The sequence below is a fragment of the Perca flavescens genome, chromosome 5, assembly GCF_004354835.1.
Source record: "Perca flavescens isolate YP-PL-M2 chromosome 5, PFLA_1.0, whole genome shotgun sequence".
In the NCBI taxonomy this organism is placed as follows: domain Eukaryota; kingdom Metazoa; phylum Chordata; class Actinopteri; order Perciformes; family Percidae; genus Perca; species Perca flavescens.
In genome coordinates this window covers 15,332,859-15,355,146 of record NC_041335.1, presented here as the reverse complement: position 1 = coordinate 15,355,146, position 22,288 = coordinate 15,332,859, and the positions used below count along the sequence as shown (strand labels likewise).

At 40.1% G+C, this 22,288-nt stretch overlaps 1 protein-coding gene across 1 annotated transcript; it reads right to left on the bottom strand.

The window, feature by feature from the left end:
* Positions 1-899: 899 nt before the first annotated feature.
* Positions 900-19,936, bottom strand: tmem161b (transmembrane protein 161B). Its single transcript, XM_028578961.1, has 12 exons — positions 19,700-19,936; positions 14,031-14,134; positions 12,049-12,129; positions 10,593-10,690; positions 10,294-10,450; positions 8,308-8,459; positions 8,139-8,199; positions 7,883-8,023; positions 6,212-6,325; positions 4,988-5,162; positions 3,975-4,071; positions 900-3,877 (listed from the first exon to the last, which is right to left on the bottom strand). The coding sequence occupies exons 1-12, from the start codon at positions 19,700-19,702 to the stop codon at positions 3,582-3,584; spliced, it is 1,479 nt and encodes a 492-aa protein (XP_028434762.1). The 5' UTR covers positions 19,703-19,936; the 3' UTR covers positions 900-3,581.
* Between the last annotated feature and the right edge of the window lie 2,352 nt (positions 19,937-22,288).

Here is a 22,288-nt window from a genome sequence, read left to right as displayed (position 1 = left end):
ACTAAAGCAAATCAATGGCTGCTGACTGCCTAAATCAATGCCAAGTGGCACAAGGACATGTTTCCTAAGTAGACTGATGCTGAAACACAATTACAGTATTATTGAGCACTCAATCATTCAAAGACCATTAAGTCCAGTAAAAAAGACACCATTTTAAATCTTGCCCAAGACCTTGAACACCCAAAAAGATTTATGTATACAACTTCACTTTATTCAAGCTATTGAACAGTTTTCTCCATTCTGTCACATTTTCATTATTCCTGTAAAGAAAAAAAAACTGCTATTTGCAGCACTAGGCCTATTAGATTTTTTTTTGAAGCACAGAACGAGCTAAAAAAAAAAAAAAAAAAACAACTTTGCAACACACAACATACCGAATAATTATCTCTTTGTTCTAAACCACATTTCAAGGACTTTTCCTCCTGTTGGCATGATTTGGAGGAAAGGAGAGAATAAGAGTCAACAAGAGGACAGACTAAGTCAATAAACTATTTTACCAGTCTTTGGTGAGACATCCTCCTCAAGATGTTAGTCATTTATTGTATGGGCCAGAGTATATCATAAAACTTCAATGGAAAAACTGACTTGCTGTCATTTTTTTTTTTCAATTTATTGGCTTACAAAATTCATCACAAATTCAAGTAAATATGGATATATTAAATATCCAAACTCTGGTTTCTCTGCCGTATTTGCAGACTTTGACCAATAAATCCATCCGAGACTTCTACCTCTTTACACTGTAAGCTGACCCAATTATGAGCGGTTCTTTCAACATTAAAAAACAACTGCTTATAGATATTTGCTTTGAATTCACCCGTAGTTTAGAACAATTTCCCATCTCCCTGTTGTGATGCTAAGGCATATATGAAGTGAGCGCAAAAGATGAAACAAAAAAAGGACATAGTAAAGAACATAATTTATTTAAGACAAAATCTAAAGAAGAAATAAATACATGAAAGAACAATGTGATTTACTTTGTGAACTCAACAATGAATAATAAACACTTTCAGTGGTAACAAAGAAGAAACATTGCCTCATCAGGTCACTGAATTCTGAAAGTATCCCAGCTACTTCTTAACGGACCAGACCATTAAAAAAGGTTAATCTGTAAAGGATTTGTCAAACACGTCTTCAAAACTGATTTAAGCCATCACACTTTCCAATAACAAAATAAAGTGTTTGCTGTTAAAATTAGAAATGTTTACAGGCCTCGACATGTGTTATAAATACAAAAACAAAGATAAATTGATCAATACAAATAGTCATTAGGACAAATTAGATTTAGTTTGAAAGGTACATTTTACAGATGGTAGTAGACAAGTAAAGAGTTCAGGAAGGGCAGGGGGTGTTAAATTAACTCACCATACAAATCATTCTCATGAAAACAATTTAGAAATTAGGCAGGATAGATACATTCATTATGTGCATATTCCCCATCATTTAAAACCAAAACTGAAGCTAAGACTTTCGACATCGGGAGCTAAAAAATGTGATATGATGCGGTTTGATTTTGTAGTACCCCAAGTACAGCTGTATAATATAATAATGAAATAAAAATGCCAGAGAAACACAAGATTGTGTATTCTGTAATTTATCTGGCACCACGTACCCTACATTCCTGAATGGACTGGACAATCATTTTGGCCCGGTGTATAATCTAGCACAATGACTGTGCATACATTTAACCACCAAAGAGTATGCAGTACAACAGTATGCAAAGACAGTTAATTCCGTTAAGTATTGTTGTGAACCAGGGCTTGGGACTCCCTCCTTATGAAGATGGAATTACAGAAAAAAGAAGGCCACAGAGATGTAGTCCAGTTATAGTTCCAAACACTAGCAGACACCAAATCTATAGCCATTGGGACAGGGAAACAGACTCAATTGGCACCATTTTAAAAATCTAAACTTTTACAAATTCACAATTTGATCCATTAGAAAAAAACAAAAACAAATGTTTGTTCTCAGATGAGTTAAAAAGCAATGGATGGGTAAAAGTAATAAAGAAAGAAAGCAGAACATAAAGGCGGTAGCTTATCAACAGTAGGTGACATCATCTCCTCTTGATCACAATGCCCTTTCGGATTACAGCTGACCTACAGCAGAGATCCTATACATGCAGACAGACACACAGACACAAGCACATATCTTGACTGAGCCCCCAGTGCTGTCCTCCCTTTAAATCATCACTGCTGCTCAGAAAAAAAGAGCTTCAAATTCTCTCATAGTTTCTAAAATGGCTCAGTTAAAACCAGGGAGGTCACGACGCCAAATAAACATTTTAAATACATCAACTTCAAGTCAATGAGATGTCTCCCCATGAGTTTAACATCTCCTCTTCAGGTACAGCTTTTCTTCAGTTGTCCACCCTCAGACCCCGTTTAGCTGACAGCCATTCTGGAAATAGGCTGCCCCTCCCCCTCCTACAGACAGAGACTTTTTAAGACTATTTTAGACACTTTTGTGGTCCGTGGCAATGGATTATAGACATGTGAGTAAACAGGCAATTTTTCTTAAAAACAAATGTTGATCAAAAGACGCACATGGGACACAAATATGTCAGTTATCAGTTTCCCCAAAATGTACGAAAACACGAGGAAAGCATAAAAAGGTGATTTTAGGCTAATCATACATTAGCCTCCAAGGACATCTCCAGATTCAATTATGTTTTTTTCACCTAAATGTAGCTTCTTTACAATGTATCACTGTGGAAAATTAGCCCCATCATGGACTGTGATACAGACTGGAATATAGATGGTTGCATGACTCCTAATGTGCACGTAAGTACGAACCAAACTGCACCAAGTCACGCAGTGTACCTCCCGTAGTGGTTCCTGGATAACTCTGCAATGTTATTCTTTGCCAATACTAGCTTAAAGAAACATCGGTGACCACTGAAAATAAAAGGATTTAAATGGGATGATAACGGACTGAAATCGACTCTGTGCACTTCAGTACATGCACAAAGCTATAGGAGGCTGCATTTAGGACTTTCCAAAGTTAAAAGACATCATGGTTCTGAAGATGTTGATGGATCAAACTCATTACAAGTTCACTCATTATCAGTTGTGAAAAACAAATATGAACAACATTAATTAAACTCTCCCTTAACACTGGTGGAACTGCCACACCACATTTCAACACGTAAAATGAATTGCAATCAGCATCTGAGGTACATTATTTTACCTAATTTCAGCCAAATTTCACACAGCAAACTAGACCAATTTAGCATTACTCTGCCAATACACCACAGACACCGAATAATATTCTTCTTTAGTCTGTTATTAAGCTTTATAAATCCTGCTTTTTAAAATTCAAAAAAAGGTAGTGATCGTTGTAGTAAAAACAATGACAAGAGTTCACAGACTCATCTGTGGAGGAAGCACTGGAAGTAACCAGGAGCTCTGATGATATGGTCAGTCGTTGTCGAGTTGGTCAAAAGGAAGGGAGGGAGGGAAGGAGGAGTCGTGGAGCAGAGTCATCAATATGCCTCTGTTGCCCCCCACTCAGTCCTTTCTGATCAGACCGAAAACACGCGGCAGCCCTGTGGGAGTCTGGCTGCCACTGTGGGGTTGGTGATGCTATGCTGCCATGAGATACTGATGGTAAAAGAGGCCAAAGAGTGAGGTGGAGAAGAGGCATGCAGCAATCCACCAAGTAAAGAAGGAGAAGAGGCCCCGGAAAAGCATGGGGCTGAAGACAGTCCGCAGGCCTCCCAGGGCCACTGACAGCTGGGCTACTGACGCCCGGGCTCCTGTTTCTACCACTGAAGCGGGTGTTGGGGCTGCTAATGGTGCCGCCCCCATCACAGAGTCAGAGTTCATTTCATAGACGCAAGGCAGGTCTTCTTCAGGATAGACCCACCAGGAGTGTCCACCTGTAATAAATAAGACAATGGAGGAAAACCGTTGGGATTTATGGAAAGGCAAAGAGATGTTGTAAACTGGAAAATCATCAAGCAGTGCATGACTCACCTAAGGTTTTTAGCAGCAAAGTTGTGTGCAGCAGCATCACCAGTGGTGCCACATACTGTAGGGCGATTACACACAAGTAGTAAAAAACACGTGCAACCTGGGTGAAATAAGAGAGGAAGAATGGCATTACTATAGGGTTTTACACATACCGTTTAACAAAGTACGGTGCAAGACCTGGAGGTTTAACACCAAACACATACCGTAGCTGCTTTTTGTTTCTCCTCAAACATCATCAAATGTAGGGATGCAGCATTACACGGATCTCGGACTACTGGCCAATATCAGTTTTAATAATGTTATATCTTATTGGAAAATGGCATTTTTAAATGACAGAAACTTTGCCAGACATTTTCTCTCACAGTCTGTTGTAGACCACCACTCTTTCACTAAGTCAAGAAATGAAATTCAACTAAACAGACACTCTTGACAGCACACCTGTATTTGCAGCGCCATATATTCTAATTTGGACTTTTATGTATAATATTTGACTCTTTGCACATTGTGAACATGAATACGAGTTGTAAGACAGGGTATGCTCGTCTGCACTGGCCGGTGTATGGTCAGTACATGTCGGGAGGAGGAACTGATGTTTGGCCACAACTGATGCCAGTCCCAAACACACTCACTGATAATGTATCCAATTTCCAAGAGCACCACATGTGGGCTGCGTGCCTCCTGCATAATGCATTTCCTGTAGATGGATGACTGAGTTTTGTGCTCTGTTCCTTAATTCACAAAGACAGGGTCCTAAATGTGCCTATATATTTGCTTTTAAAAAGGGAAATTGGCTTACTACTAAATTTCTCCACCTCTGCGAAAACCTGCAAAGTGACTCCATCTAAGCATTTACTTTGAATCATAGCACTGCTCTGCCTCTTAATCCCTTCCAACAGTACGCCACGGGTTAAATGGTATACATTTATCATTTCGTATTTCTAAATTGATGCAGAATTAAAGAAGGGTAAAATAAGGATTATATATATAATAAATAAATAATCCATCCTCTTATTCACCATCTTCTGCAGGTCAACGGTACTTATCCGCCCCGCTTCCTTCTTCATCTGGTCCACGCCCTTCTGGGCCAGGTTGAGGTAGGCCTGCAAATGATGTCTCATCATAGCGAGCCGGAGTATACACATCAGTATGATGGCCCATAACCGCAGCGTATCGTACGTATCCTCAGTCATCCTGATATTAATAGGAAAGACAGGAGTGAGTAAGACGGGACACATGATGAAGGGATGACCTGAACTCAATGCATCATGTATCTGCTATATCATTTGGATGTTAAGCAGCGACGATGAGAAGGAAAGATAGTAAGAGCAAAGGAGTCATAAACAACTCCGAAGGAAAAGTAAAAGAGGTGAGAGATAAAAAGGTGAAAAGGGGTTACTGTAACATGAAATCAGGCTTTATCATGTTTGACCTGGATGGTATCACAGCAGAAAGAAGTTGACACGTGACAGAATTCAAACTTGTAACAAATGAAAGAGCTTATCTTAGAATGAATAACCTGCTAACAAATGACAGCAGTTAGAGACACAATAAAGAGCTTTCCTTGAGGTATGACTACATTTGTTTACAGTCTAATTTGAACCCAAGTAGACAATGTGTGTATTGTCACTTCATCTAAAAGCTGAATACATTGCTTGTCTCATTGAACTGTTGTAAATCCCATTTTCATAACTGCCGTTTGCATTATTAACATCCATTTTCCTGCACAAAAGCCAAAATACTTTTTATTTTCACAGCTTGCCAATGTTGTTCTATCCCTCTTGTTTGAATGGCAGGTAATTAGCTTGCTAGATATCAAGGGAGTCCAACTGGCTTGGCTACCAGGTGCCGATCAATCAACAGTAAACCTTTAGCACACTCGTTTGCAAGAAATGTTAAGGCAATCTCATACATGAGCTACAAAACATTTTACCATTGAGCTCATTATCCCTGCTCAATTATTACAACTATTGGCAAATAATATGATTGGAAACTTTTACGTAACTTGAAGTTTACAAATGTTAAATGTCTTCTTATCAAATTAGTTTGCTTCTGACTATGGCTACATATATACATAAGAATGTGTCCAGTCATGGCACGCAGAACATACATGTATATTCATAAGTAGGAGAAATGTGATTAATGAAATCAAATGCAGGGTGTACAAGTGAACTTGCAGTGTTGTGTACATCTGGATCAGACATTTCATGGATTGTTGGAACAAGATAATTCCTTTAACTTACAAAGGCACATTCTCCTTCTCCAGAGTGGGGTTCATTAGGTAGTCCTTGGTAATGGGCTTCACCCACAACAGGACCATGATAAGAGGGGAGAGGAAGTTGACATGAAGCAGAGTCCTATAGAAAAAGGGAGGGCAAGGAGAAGATACCCAGTTAGACCAATAATAATGCTAGACGCTAAAAAACATCCAACAACTTGTCCTCCTCTACAGCAAGCGTCTCAGAAGACTTCTGATTAGAGATGGCCCGATACCATTTTTTGCTTCCCGATACCGATTCCGATACCTGAACATGTGTATCGCCCGATACGAGTACCGATCCGATACCAGTGTGTCATATATTTTATTATATTTTAACAGCTGTATACTACTATCCCTGTATGGATGAGATATTATTTCTAGCTTTGTGAAACATGAACAAACACAAACAATGAACGCCACAGAACTTTCTTTTATTGTCCAGTTTGACCGTCAGTTATAACGGAAGAAGAACATAAATAATCTACTTTAACTTAGATTTTCTTTATTGCTTTATTACATGATATCGGATCGGTGTATAAACTCCAGTACTTCCCAATACCAGCGTTTTAGGCAGTATCGGAGCCGATACCAATACTGGTATCGGTATCGTAACATCTCTACTTCTGATAATTACAGAAATATTTGAGCGCTGAAGGAAATCCAAAGAATATGCTTGCTGAAAACCATCAGGAATGACTCCCATGCGTTTGAGAAAAATAAAGCAACCAACTCACTGAAATCTTTTGCTTTTTAATCTCAATTTGAAGTTAACATAATGACAACTAAAGGTCCATGCTATCAATGCAACTTTCCACGAGAGGGGTGAGAAGATAACCAAGCCACAGATTTTGAAGGGCTTGGGAGATAATCCCTGCTAGTGACAGCGTCTGAGGATGTAAGCTCATGACAGTTAAGAGGGGGGGATGGAAGAGGAGGCCATTTTGGAAAGTCTGCTATGCCAAAGTGGATTATCTAGATGCGACGTGCTCCGTGCTCTGCACCCCCTATCATGGTCATAGACATGCCACCTAGTGAGTTCTGAAATAGAAATCTGCCCCAACTGATGAAGTCTCCATCTGACTCACAGGGTGCTCTCTCGTATCTGACACACTCTGAATAGTGGGAGACACGTACAACAACTGCACTATATTTGGCTTCTTGGTACTCCAAGATAGGGCAGTCAGGTACTTGGGCACTGTTAGTGGCCAATTTGAGCACATTGTGTATTAATGAAGCCGAGACCAGCTTTTCCATATAAGACTATCCTAAAGCGGTTTCCATAATCATCAGAAACATGTATATTCCAGTGAACAATTAATTCATTTGTGTGAGATGAAATGAAAGTTATATGTTTTCATCCAAAAATACCACGGAAAATGAGTGAGGATAAACATTTGGACCACACACACTAAAGGCTGAGCCTAGAAAAGGGCCACTAAAGCAGCTGTGCAGCTAGCAAAAGTAAAAAAATAAAATAAAGCACTTTTTTTTTCCTGACCAGGAATGGATTTAAAAGGTAGCATTTCAACAAAGATTTCCTTGAATTTGCACCGTTTCTGCCCTTATTATTAAGGATAAGGAAGACATCAAATGTATTAAATGAAAAATACAAGAGTGGACCCAGAAATGAAGACAATTCCTGCAGTGGACTCACTGTGTAAATTTGGCTGTGGTCAGATTGAGTGCATCTAGGTGCATCTGGGCCAATCGTAGACCGGGGAAAGTTAGAAATGCTCCAATCAGGGAGCAGAGCAGGGCCAGGATCAGCTTGAAGGTGAGTTTAGATATGGGACCCCTGTGAAAGAGAAAACACATAGTGAGATACTACTGTAGTTTTATCGTCATTCGTCATAAAGAATTCATGAAGGCTGAGAAAACAAAAATGATACGTTGAGAATACTGATACTTACTGGGACTCTAAGCCCTGGTGCTCCAGAAACTGTAGAGCACTGTCAGAGAAGTTTGCAAAACCTAGAAATGAAAAAATGTTTCAGAGTGACTCACTGGGGCCAAAAGTAATAACATTTGGTTGTTACCAACAGGGTGATTTGTGAAAGAAAAGCATTTTGAAGCACTCGCCTGTCTCCAGACCGAACTCCAGGTAGTTTTCAGTGACAATGAGAATGGCCATGGCTTTGACAAAAAAGAAGAAAGCAAAAGTAATGCAGAGTGAACGTTCCCCTCCTTCCTCCAGCTTGAAATAGTGGGCCGTTAGAGAGAAAAGGGTCTTGCTGTGGGGACAGAGTCAAGGAAAAACATCTCCAGCAGCCCACTGGCACATAAAGCAAATCTGAACTGCTTTGTAGCTATATTGGCAATGCTTTGTACAGGTTCAAGGGGAACAGAAATATGTCTTAGCAATCAACCAATACACCTTCTTAGAATATAGCTATTCACCACACCTTTACACAAGTACTGTACAAAGGTACAAAGGGGTCAAGGGCCAACCCTTGACCCCTTAATGCCACACAAACCCTGCTTCCCAATCACGTGTGGGTATGTGAGGGTCTTTGGCATCAATGAGTGTCATGAGGATAGAATAGTATTTAAGTGTGTTCCCATTGACCTTGACCAGTAAGCTAAGGTAAGCATTTTTCTAAAGCAAACTCTGTTTGCCAAGGAGATATAAGTCTCAGTTTCTGCGACACTTCAGGTGACAGCATGCCAAAACTTTCACTCCCTTTTAGTCCATTTTATATTAAATGTATTAAATGCAGTGGAGTCTCCCCCCCCCCTTATATTCAGTACTGTGAAGACAGCTGTATAAACACTAGTCACGCTTTGCCAGACCATCCACACGCTGCAGAGCTAGTCCACACAGCTGGGATGGGAGAAAAACATGCTCTGGTTTATTGCCATTTCTTTAAACCAATCACAATCGTCATGGGCGTTGCTAAGCTCCGCACGGAGCCGCTTGCAAAATAGTCGTGCGAGAGAAAACTCTGATTGGGCAGAGACTAGTTATCTCTCAATTTATCATGCAGAGATATGAGGAACAGGTTACCATAGTCCTAATAAATCCAACGGAGTTTAAAATACCAACAAAGAAAGCGGATGGAAACGGACATCAGTGAAAATGCATGCATCCCGGAAGTGATAAGTCAAGGATATAGACTATATAAAACACTAACCAGACAAGTTCGAGCCAGCATGATTTTGAAAAGAGACGTTTAAGCTATCATGTGGTGGACTACAATTAATATACCACAGGGTTAGTCTGTCAACATTGGCCAAAGGTGAGGGTATGTAGTCACATTTATACATTTCAGTAAACAAGGGGAAATGCAAGCTATCATTACATGCAGATACTTGAAGAGCAACAGCATGCTGCTCCAGGGTAATCAGTGAAGGTTAAGGCAGTAGAGCTGGCAAGAGCCTTAAACATATCATCAGCGCTGAAATAGGAAAACTGAAATCAAGTGTCCCATTAACACTTATATTGAGCCAACATATTCCCAAATCTTCATAGTGCCATTTCATCTAGTCCGCAGTCTGTCCTTTTCCCCCCCAAGCATATCAGTTTGTTGGGCTGTGAAAATTGGGCCTCCAATCTCCGACGTAGGCAGGAAATGACACACCATCTGACCGCGCTGCACTGACGACCAAGAGCACTGGAAAGATTGATCCCTGTGGTTGGTGGCAAAGATAATGCATATCATTTAAACATCATTCAGCATAGCAAAATAGCAGGTAGCTGTGGAGGATAAAGGTCCTGGCGCTCAGGCCAGTAGGAGCTTTGCCAGTCATTTTATAGTCTCTCTCTGCCACTGCTGCATCCACACAATCAAGCTGTAATTTGCTCTCTTATAGACAAAGAGATGTTAACCTATGACATATATAGGATGAAAGTGAAAGTGAAAATAATGAAAAATGTGTGAGTGCAGAGGAGAGTCCAATGAAAACAGGTTTGTTCAGCTGGAACCTCAAAGGTTAACCCACCTACATAACGTACAGCATAAATGTTGTGTTATCAATTTAAAAAACAGTTTACACCAAAACACGGATGAGATTTGACATTCTCATAAAAAAAAAAAAAGATGTAGAACGTGTCTGATGTAAGGATACATGACAAAAGCGAGTACTAGCAGGCACCACACCACACTGATGTTCATCTCTCCCGAGGGCTGAGCCACACTGTAGTAGAGTTCCGTTATCAGATAGACCACAGTTGCCGCTACCGTGAAATCCACCAGCCACTGGAACTCTGGGAAGTAGTGCAACGCTGGGGGCATAGAGAGTATATTTGTACCTACATATTCAATAATAAAACACGCACAGCACAGTATATGCAAACGTTAAGAGTGTGTGATTGAAAGATACTGTTAAATGCTCTTTATTAGACGTGTGTTCGTTTAGATATATACCTAATGTGTCGACTTCTGTGATGCATTTCGTCTCCAGCTGTAAGTCTATGTCCTTGGGAACGGTTAGTGGCTTATTGTCTATGTGACCATTGTACTTCCTAGGGCAAAGAAGAGAGAGCAGCAAAACAACAACTAGGGTCAGGATAACAGAAACAAGCAACTGAAAAATGCAAGTAAACAGAGTTATAGACCATTAACATTTTTTTTTTACCCTGGGAAGAGATACAAACTATAAAACACATGACTATGCTGAAAGATAGTGGAGATCATTTTAGTGGAGTCATCCAAATGTAATAGTTGGCAGAGGTCTAGTTACTTTTGTTACTACTAATACTACTGGACTACTCCCATGACAAGGGGGGGGAGGGCAATACATAGGCAGTGCTAAATCGCTAACAGCAGGCAAATAAAGAGCAGTTCTTTAGGCTTGAAGAGCTGTCTGGTGGGCCTCATTAGTTCTGGGCTTTGTTTGTTCAGCCCTGTGTGTGCGCTGGATTCACAGGACAATACCACTGTAAGACTCTAGGGCCAAACATGCCCTGGACAGATTTCATTTGTGAGGCACCTGACGGGAAAAAAAGGGGCTCAGCTTGACCCCTGACTGAGGGAGTCAGACAGTTAAAAGGGAACGGAGCTGCATGGCACGAGCTGGCAAAAGGACAGTGGTCCATCTTTTTCTTTAAGGGATTACTGAACATGTGGTGCTAGAGAGCCTTGACCTGCCTCACACAGGGTCAGAGAAAGGACTGCGCTACAACTGCCTAAGTTAGGAGCTGGGACACCGTGAGGAACAGTAAGGATTAACTTTCAGTTGCAACTTCAATTTAAATTCACATTGAAAAGGAGACCACAAAGGAAAACGGCACTTAATTTGTGTGTTCAACATATGGTTCAACTTCCACCTGCAGCCCAAAAAGTTGAATAGTATTTTTTTTTTTTTTTGAATTGCAAAGTAGTCTTGATGGAAACTCATCTTCCAGAATCAAAGCTTGACATATGACCACTTTGAAGACATAATGCTGTTTGGGAAACTTTGATTTCAGAGGAGATGCAATCCTTTTTAAAGTGTCATCCCCTAAAATAGCCTAATAGTAATGGCTCCAAAAGAAAAAAAAGAAAGAAAAAAAACAGGACCAATTTTTCTCACATCCACTAGACGGGGCCACTTCTAAGCCCAGTCGCTCTGAGCCTTGATGAAGAGCCATAAAGGAACAAAACAACAAAAACAGACTTCTGTCTCCTTACTTCAAACAGGCTTTAAATGAGCCAAATAAACACATCGGCTTCATCGGTTTGCCGACATGCCTGTGGTCTCCATCCATCTCAAATGTCTGCTTCTCATCTTTTCTTTCCTCTCTGATGAAAGGGGTGCCTTTCGTACCTCCTCTGTGCCACTGCATTTCCCCAACCCCCAAACAATAGCCCTTCTTCATTCCAGCCCCCCCACTCTACCTACCTGTCTTTCTTCTTCTGTCCTTTTTGTTTCCCAGCTAAGCTCCTCAACTCATCTTCCGTAGGGTGCTGATACCACCGCAGACTGTGAACAAAGAAAAGGAGAGACATGTGGAATCAGGCTCAGACATGGTCAGAGAAGGAAAGAATCAAAAGAGGACACGATAAAGCAGATATTTCAAAACAAAATAAACACTGAAGCTATATTTGTTGTCTTACTATGCAATTATTGAAACATACAATGTAAACATAGTTATCATATTGATTCTGAAGTATGGAAATGGTAGGTAAAGTGATTTGAACTTAAACAAGAGACATTTCATAATCACTTGTCTGTTCACTTGGGGAATACACTTACTTAAATTGCTTTTACATCACACCTTAAACCAATAATATAAAAAAAAACAATCCCATTGAAACATTCTCTGAAAGCAGTGACATCCAGTCTTGATTCTATGAACATGACTCAAAGCCTACATTTGACACACACACACACACACACACACACACACACACACACACACACACACACACACACACACACACACACACACACACACACACACACACACACACACACACACACACACACACACACACACACACACACACACACACACACACACACACACACCTTGGATATATCTAAATAAGCACTTGTAAGTAAGTTTTATTTGTATAGCACATTTCACAGATAAAAATCACAAAGTGCTTCACAACTTGTGAGAGGCTTTACAACAGCAATGTTATCTGTGCTTAAGGACTGAGCTTGAAATAGGAGCTAATTTAACAGCATCCATTTGAAGACGAACATTTCCGGCACCCTCCTTAACTTTGTTTGGAAGCCCTCTTGTCAGAGTATCTTAAGAAGCACTCTGCGTGGTAGAGGAGGATGGAAAGAGCACAGCTCGTTTTCCCCTTGTACATTTATTTATTTATTATGGAACAAATATTCTGGAGGGACGCTCGAGGACTTCTGCTTAGGCCAAAAGTTTTCGAAAACATTTTCAACACCGCACTGAAAAGAAAAAATTATAAATTATTAAAATGTGTTCCAAGAAGTTGTTTACTAGAAAACATATGTGGCACTAATTAGAGGAAAGGAGGCGGGTGCTTTCATTTAAATGCACCGTCCTCTCGGGTCATCCCAATATTTTGATGGTCTTTAGTCTTTGCAGTATGATTTAATGATTCTTTTTCTTCTCCTATCCAAACCCTTTTGAGCACTCTGCTGTTTGAGTAAGGCCGGCTACACACTGGCTGCGTGGCGTGTCCGTTTATATTTCGGCTCCCATGTTAACAGGTTAGAGCTTGCACACGTGAGCTTGCCTGCGTGAAACGCACGTCTCCGCGCAGAAAACACGTGCATGCTAGAAATAGGACTGACGCCTATTTTCCTATTTTTTGTTGAAAGCGTTTCCAGGCAAAATAGAATAGGAAAAGATGTTTATGTCATTCTGACACAAATACATATTAATATATGACACGATGTTTGAAAGTCTCTAGGTTTTGACATAAATGTAAATATAAATGTAATTAAAAAAATAAATAATAATTATCGATTTTCAATTATTGCACGTCAATACAAAACAAAATATTCTGTAGCCTATTTTGCCATCAATACTGCCTACGTTGTCTTCGCTGTAATCAAATCAGTATATATATTTATGTTTAACATGCTATTTCATTTTATCAATGGGAAACATACATGTGTACAGACAAGGCTAGCAGCAGCAGCGCCGCGTCAGACACGTTTCTGGTGTGTAAAGATATAGAAAACGCCACGCAGCCGCCACGCAACAGAAACGCCACGCTCACGCGACGCAGCCAGTGTGTAGCCGGCCTAAACATTTTGATTCCTGTTGTTCTGGACTCGTTTTGAACTAAACTTCTCAGGAGGCAAGTGAAGAAATTAAATTCTAACATTTAGAGAAACTATCTGAAACAGCAACTATCTGAAACCGCATCAACAGGATTCTGCATTACCTGCCACTGCAGAGTAGCCATCTTGCGAAGGAATAATGAGGTATGATTTTCTGAATTACACTGGCCATTACCATGGTAACCACCAGCTGCACACCGATCACACCCTGTGGAAATAGGATGGGAGGTTTAAATTCACATTCAAATAGTAATTATACATGCCATAAAGCACTTACACATTTGACGTACAAGTAGGTTTATATAGACTTAAAGGCTGAAGAATTTTCTTCCAATTGTACCTTAGAAAGTGCTTCAAACGCAATTTGAAGACAGAAATTCTACAACTAATCTCAGCTTGTGGCGTCTCTCATATACCATCTAGTAACGTCAACAAACTGTAAATATGTGGTATTAAACAAACTTTAGCACTGCCTTTAGTGTTTGAGGATGATTCATTGGTGAAAGATTGTGATCTTATTTGACTGAGTTGAGGTAGGTTGTTGTTGGTGATGGTGTTTTGACAAGGAAATTTGGCATTTGATGGTCCCAAGAAAAGGATATTGTAATACTTGTACTGACCATGACCCCTGATGTTTACTATAGCTCGACCATCATGCCAAAAGTTCCACTTTGTAAACAAAATCTAGTCGTGCATTGCAATGAATGTCCTAAGCACATTCATGGTTCCAAGATGAGAAATGCTTTTGATTGGCAAGTCTGCATGGCTCTTTCCTCTGGGTGAGGTGTTTGATTAATTATGCAGCCAATAACAAAGCATGCGCTACATGGTAAACCCTTCTCCATTAAACTCCACAGCATGTTTTCTTTGTATATACTGTTGAAGGGAAAGTTGTTGAAAGATTAGGCTCCACAACCCTGATTAGGATCCAGAGCTCAAACACAGAATGTCCTTCAGTTCACTCTATAGAACCCAGGAGTTAAACACATGTATTATTCAGTCAAAACAAAAATATGAATCAGGCCATGTGAGATTCCTCATAGCACTTCTTTTTCTATTTTACCTGAAGCCAATATGCGTTTAATGTGGCAATTTCCAAATTAAATGCCCCCAGAGTTGATGAACCACAAAGAGAATGTGACATTTTTTAGGCTACCAACATACTTATATCACCAGTGCCTTAACATGATTCAGACCTTGATTCACACGAATCATGTGATTGACTACCAGATGTCCCTAACATCTCTCATGTGACATCATGGTAAACAGCATGGTATGCTTAATTGCCTGGGACTCCCTTAAGACGCCTCTTGCATGATTAGTGAAACAAGTCTATAATTTGCAGCTAGGGGTTGCTGTGATTACTAAGTATTGGCTTGTGACATGATGACACACACCTTGTGGTGATTGAGATTTGGCAAACAGAAGAGATTTTTCTATACTGTTACCAAAGTCCTTTAATATCTCCGGTTGCATTAGGCCATTGTGGGTAATGTTGCGAGTCAATGAGTAAGACAGTTTATAGTATTTTAGCAGGTTTAATTCAACAAATTAGTGATGAAAATTACATTCATGTATTATTTTATCTATGAACTGTTTCATGATTCCATTTCCAGAAATTGTACAATATCATGATAGGTATGGTTGATGCAATTTGAAATAACTTATCCTATAGAGAGAAGATCAACCACATTAAATGTGACCAAAAAACAAAATGACAATAAATTGCCACATTAAGCCTACCTCGATACAATGAATGCATTGGTCACTATTTTCATTATACAGGATTTAAATATGAACTAACCAACTACTCTAATTTGAGTAAATTTAGTGGTGCAAAGACAATGTTTACTAAATTATACTCTGTCTGCAACATCTGTCACAATGTCAGCCTCCATTTTCCCAAATAGAATGAACAGCCAGCACTCCCGTGGTAGGTACCCAAAGATTTAGCAACATAAGGAGCTCAATATCAACCCAGCACACTTAGATCAATATTCACTTAGGCTTAAGAGGCCAGAATCATTCCCATCATGGTGCGCTTTTATCCTTTCACTGTAGGTAAGGTCTGTGGGGTGGCCTATCTTTTTGGAAATCAGTGGGGATCATTGACACACACACACACACACACACACACACACACACACACACACACACACACACACACACACACACACACACACACACACACACACACACACACACACACACACACACACACACACACACACACACACACACACACACACACACACACACACACACACACACACACACACCTTTTACAGTCTTATATCTGTACTAGCACCTGGGCATGTACCAGTCAATCTGCACTTGCGAAAGCCCATAAAATAAAATAAATAAATCCTGTAGCCGTCTATGTTTTCTCAACATGATCATCATATTGGGCTAAACAAAACGGCCTGCCATAACTCAACTCTACTCATTAGAGCTACGTATTCACACTAAAAGGACAATTTAGAATGTTAATTTCATGTTGCCTAATGTGCGCTTTGGTGGTAATTTGAGAATAGTCGGTCCTTTAAGACATACGTAAAGTATAATACACACTCTGCTGACACGCAGATTCTGAAAATGTGTCCTCTGGGTCAGTCTAGAGGGTGCTTGGCCTTTCTTGGGCAGCATAAAGAATACTGTATGGCTGTTAGTTATTGGCAATATTCATGTCTGGGTCTTTCTTTTCTTACTGAACCACACAATAATTATAATAACAAACACTGATTACACTGTGATTTCTGTTTACTTAAGCTTTCAGATCATTCTCAATGGGCCTTTACTTAAATATTGACGGCTTGACCGCAGTCAGCCTCTGGCTTTACCGTAACATTACATCTCCAGCAACAGCTTTCCCGACTTCAACTGGAGCTCTCAAACCGAAAGTAAAGTCTAACGTTAGTTCTGATAGCTGACATTAGCTAAGTTCAGCTCTTGTTTTAGCGGACGTCTACAGTATAAAGTCAGTTAAAGCGGCTAAATGTATCTTTCAGTTTGTGTGGATCAGACTGCTGTAGGTGTAGGAGGAGGAAGTGAATGACACCTAGACAGGACAGGTGATGAGGCCAGGACTGTACACTAGACCTAGATTTTCGATTGGTCATGGGGATCCCCAGTGTCACTCAGCATGGAGTAAGCTCCAAAAGCTAAAGTCAATACCTCTTCTGGAGTCACAGAGGGGAGAGTGGGTGCCATTAATTTGGCGATTATACTCGCTATGATGTGATGCGTGACCAAACACAATCTCTCTGACTCAAGACATTCTCCGTGTGAGTAATGGTCATGCTATATAGGCCAAGGTGGATACTGACCATTCTCCGTGGGGGCCCTGCTAGGATCTCAGGCCTGGGGGAAATTGAGCCAGCATGGACTCTCTTATCTTTCCCAGTCCGCTTGACCCCTTTCCCACAACAACCAAATGAAATCTGTAGGGGGTAGGGAGTGGGAGCTGCAGTGATAACCACCATCCGTAAGAGCTCAAACACCTCACTACTATTTTGTCCATAAAACTAACTTTGAAGCAGCAAAACACCTTAGTGACCGATGCTTCCCTGGTTTCATTCATCTTGGCTACTCATGGGTGTGTTTAATCCTTCTCTGTAAACTGTTCAACTATTGGAGTGTTGAAAATCAGACTACACTTTCGAATAGCAATATTGCAGCTGTGGCTAGAGATTGGACATACTGTAAGCTATATCAATTAAAATGGGTCTAATATCGTATTGTAGTAAGAGACTAGATGACACCCTGGATGTTTGTCATTTCTGTGAAATACTGTAGCTTAGGTTGTTCTTCCCTACCCTTCCTTAGTATTACAGTATACCCTGGTGGTGCTACAACAAAATGGAAATGTGCAGACCTTATCTGATTGTTCTACCTGCTTGATTTGAAGCATGAAGGAGTACCTGCCTGGCAACTATTGTCCTTGTGTCCAAACTGTTGTCACAGATCAGCAGTTTGTGGACATTCTGATTGTATTATATGAAGAAGAATAAAAATCAACTCACCTACATAGTCATACCACTAATCCAAACAAAATAAAATAATGCTCTAAAATAAACTCCCTGATTGTGTTGGAGCTCCCCCAAATTGTTAAAGGTCCCATGACATGGTGCTCTTTGGATGCTTTTATATAGACCTTATTGGTCCCCTAATACTGTATCTGAAGTCTCTTTCCCGAAATTCAGCCTTGGTGCAGAATTACAGCCACTAGAGCCAGTCCCACAATGAGCAATCCGTAGTATGTGCCATTTCTGTGTCTGTAGCTATTGAGGAGAGAGGGGTGGGGGCAAGGTGGAGGGTGGGGGTGTGGCCTTGACCAACTGCCACTTTGCTTGTTTTTAAAGCCATGATGTCTCTCTCTCATGGCCGGGCCAAATTCTCTGGGTGGGCAAAGCAGAGAAAGGGGAGGTAACCTTGCTCCTTATGACCTCATAAGGAGCAGATTCCAGATCGGCCCATCTGAGCTTTCATTTACTCAAAGGCAGAGCAGGATACTCAGGCCTCGGTTTACACCTATTGCCATTTCTAGCCACTGGGGGACCATAGGCAGGCTGGGGGAACGCATATTAATGTTAATGTCCTAAAGTGAAATTTTCATGCCACGGGACCTTTAAATAGCACCCCACCTTACTGTTGATATTGTCAAAATGAGTTGTTTGCCAGTAGGGCTGGGCGATATAAAATCAAATATCACAATATTCTTGACCAAATACCTAGATGTAGATATTGCGACAATATTGTATTGTTGACTATTGGTGCTTTAACAAAATGTTATTTACACAATGAGATTCTTGATAAATAATCTCCAGAAATGATTTAATGACTTAGTGGGTAAAGGTAAATAACAGAACAGTTAGAACAGTCTGGTAAGTTCAGAAAATTACATCACTTTACTGTAATGCAGCCTGTAAAACCAGGAAAAGACACCACTTACCATGTTACGATATCCAAAATCTAAGACGATATCTAGTCTCAAATCGCAATATCAATATAACAACGATATATTGCCCAGGCCTATTTGCCAGTTGTGTTGAGATTCAAGACACCAACTGTGCCCATTCTTTGATTAGCATTATATATACAAAAAGGTAACCAAACGTGCACACAGTTAACATCTATCAATTTCCCTCAGTAAGTTCACGATGCAACCATTTCCTGAGATGTTTTTATAAAACCCTTGAAATTAAATTAGATTTGACTATGACAGTGCTCAACCAATGTTTGTGAAATTACAAATACATTACATCAAATGATCTTAACACTTCCTCTGAGGGCATCCTGAGGTCAAACTGCACCGGTCAGGTAGGTGAACAACACACCTTGACTTTTCCCAAAGGTATCCTGCTGCCAGTTGAATGGCATGCTTAACTTACTGCTTGTTGGTATGAATCATACTTGTACACAGAACTTATCTTTAACCTCTCACTTTACCCTGCAACGCTAGCTAACGTCAGTACTGCCAAACACTGTATGTGAGTGAATACCACTTAAAACAGTAACGTTATCCTAACGCTAGCTAAAGAGCTAACGTTATACACTCACTAGCCGGCTGGCTACAAGAACCTGCTGTGGCTAGCAAGCTAAGCTAACGTTACAATGCAATCACAATAACCAATTGGCTGAGAACATAAATCGGTCAACAACGTCGTAGTAGATGTCCGCATGAAAACTGATATTAACAACTAATCCTCTATCAATGAAGTGCGACAAATGAGAGAAAGCGTTGCGTTCAGGTGCTCGCTGCTGTCACACTCACCATGTTGATGCAGTGCAGCTGAAACGGACTCTACCCCAACAACACTGAGCACCCCGAGTCGGAAATCAAGCGGCGAGGAGCACATAAGCCCTTCTTGCGATGGGTATGCACACAATGAAGGGGTTTCTCATTCAAAGTGTCACCGTATCCTTGCAGAGATGGGTTACATCGTCAAAAATCAATGGATTCAACCTCCGCTCCCAAGTATTTTCAACTGCAGTAGAGGTCACGCTAAAACTCTGGGAAATAAGGTATCTTCAGATATGCCTGCACACAAAGAGTAAAATACGGTATATTTCATTATTCCCAGTCTCACAAATGAAAATCGAACTACGATTATAAAATAAACTCAACGTGTCTGTGTGCCTTCTCGTTTCTAATTTGACTTAGAAATGACATAGATGTTGTCATTTTATATAGGATTAGACAGGACCACTACAAGCATTCACTAGGACCGACGCAACCGGAAGAGCCGCAGCGCACTCTGAGCGCACTACACAACATGACAGATCATACTGTGTACTGTCTATGGACAGTATGGATCTGTCTGAGTACTGATCAGTAGTACCTGCATCATATGTCTGACTGGCAGTGGGCAGTGCACACTTTGACCGATGACTTCGACGAGTAACGTTAGGAAAATAATACAGTCTCCCAGTTTCTTCTTTTGTTGTTCTGCCTCTCGGAATGTGTTTATTGACACCATGCTGTCTTTTAGGCTGTATCAATCGGTAGGCTAAATGATGATCAAGCACCGTAGGCTGTCTCTACCCTGAGGTGACCGTTAAGGGAGGCTAAAGCCTCAGAGTCTTTGTTACTGTGACATTATAAAGTCATATAAAGTTATTAACTGTAAGTCAAGTCACACAATATACAGATAATAAAAACAGGTTGCAGTGATGTAGGCTTAACTAACTACCTGAAACTCTTTAGAAAGACTCAAACGCATCGTATGCAGGCAATCTTAAAACCTGTGGTCAGAGAAAACTAACAGAAACGACAAAGAGTCTGCTTTTAGTGTTTGTATTTTAACATCCATGATCACAGTGCATGGCAGTAGGCTAATTCAATGATTATTAATGTTGTCATTATTGTATTTTTATTTGACTGACATTTAACATGAAATCCTAATAATGCACATTCTGCTTTGACGTTAGCTGAGCTGATGGGATACCATCTCACTAGAATTGTACCTCGTACGATTTCTGGTTAAAAAAACTGATTGATTGATAACTTACACTGTTTTGATGACTCTTTCAGGTAATGTAAGAGCCATAGTTCTTTTTTAGTGAGTGGGAGGTTGCAAACTTGTACATTGGCATAAGCAGCTCTAATTGTCGTTGTTACCATTTTGTCATACTTTGTAGTTTTCCACCACTATATCTGGAATTTATATTTTATTTTGTACTGCTATGTTTGTATCTGAAAGTTAGACATACTCGATTTCTTTTGCAGAACACAGTCTGGCATTTGCACATTAGGTTCTGCTGGATTTTTAAGTACAATTAGACATAGTGACATCTGCGTCTGCATCTGGAACTTACATTACATTACTAAGACAAATAGCCTACTTAAACAACACATTCATTAAATTCTCTAATAAGTACAGTTAGACATAGTGACATCGGTGTCACTTACAACATTAAAGGTCCCATGACATGGTGCTCTTTGGATGCTTTTATATAGACCTTAGTGCTGCCTTAATACTGTATCTGAAGTCTCTTTCCCGAAATTCAGCCTTGGTGCAGAATTACAGCCACTAATTCCTTAGGATGTGCCATTTCTGCATCTGTAGCTATTGAGGAGGAGAGAGGGGGGGCAAGGTTGAGGGTAGGGGTGTGGCCTTGACCAACTGCCACTTTGCTCGTTTGAAAGCCATGATGTCTCTCTCTCATGGGTGGGCCAAATTCTCTGGGCGGGCAAAGCAGAGAAAGGGGAGGTAACCTGATGACCTCATAAGGAGCAAGATTCCAGATCGGCCCATCTGAGCTTTCATTTTCTCAAAGGCAGAGCAGGATACCCAGGGCTCGGTTTACACCTATCACCATTTCTAGCCACTGGGGGACCATAGGCAGGCTGGGGGAACGCATAGTAATGTTAAAAAACCTCAAAGTGAAATTTTCATGCCATGGGACCTTTAAAATACTCAAAGAACAAATTAATTAAATTCTCTAACAAATCAATACAATACTCAAAAGGTAACATTTTAACATTGACAATTACTTTTGATACTTAGTTAAATTGTAGGCCATTGTTCATACTTTCATATACACTTTTTTTTAAATGCAGGACTTACAGTATATTTTATATCAAGTACTTTTCTATTAAGTAAATATTTTGAGTACTTTTACCACCTCTTCAAATCAGATTGTGTTGTATAATCTGTAAAGTTCACCAACAGTTTACTGTTAGTGGCATTACTTACAGTAACTCACCTGATCAATTCAGTAAAATTAGACTTTTTTGCTTTTAGTAGTGGGTGTGAGTTCTTCTTATAGCATACTATATTTAGGAGAAAATGAGGCACATCAACTGCCAAAAGTACATGCTACATTAATTAAAAAAGTGTAAGAATTACAGCATGGTTCA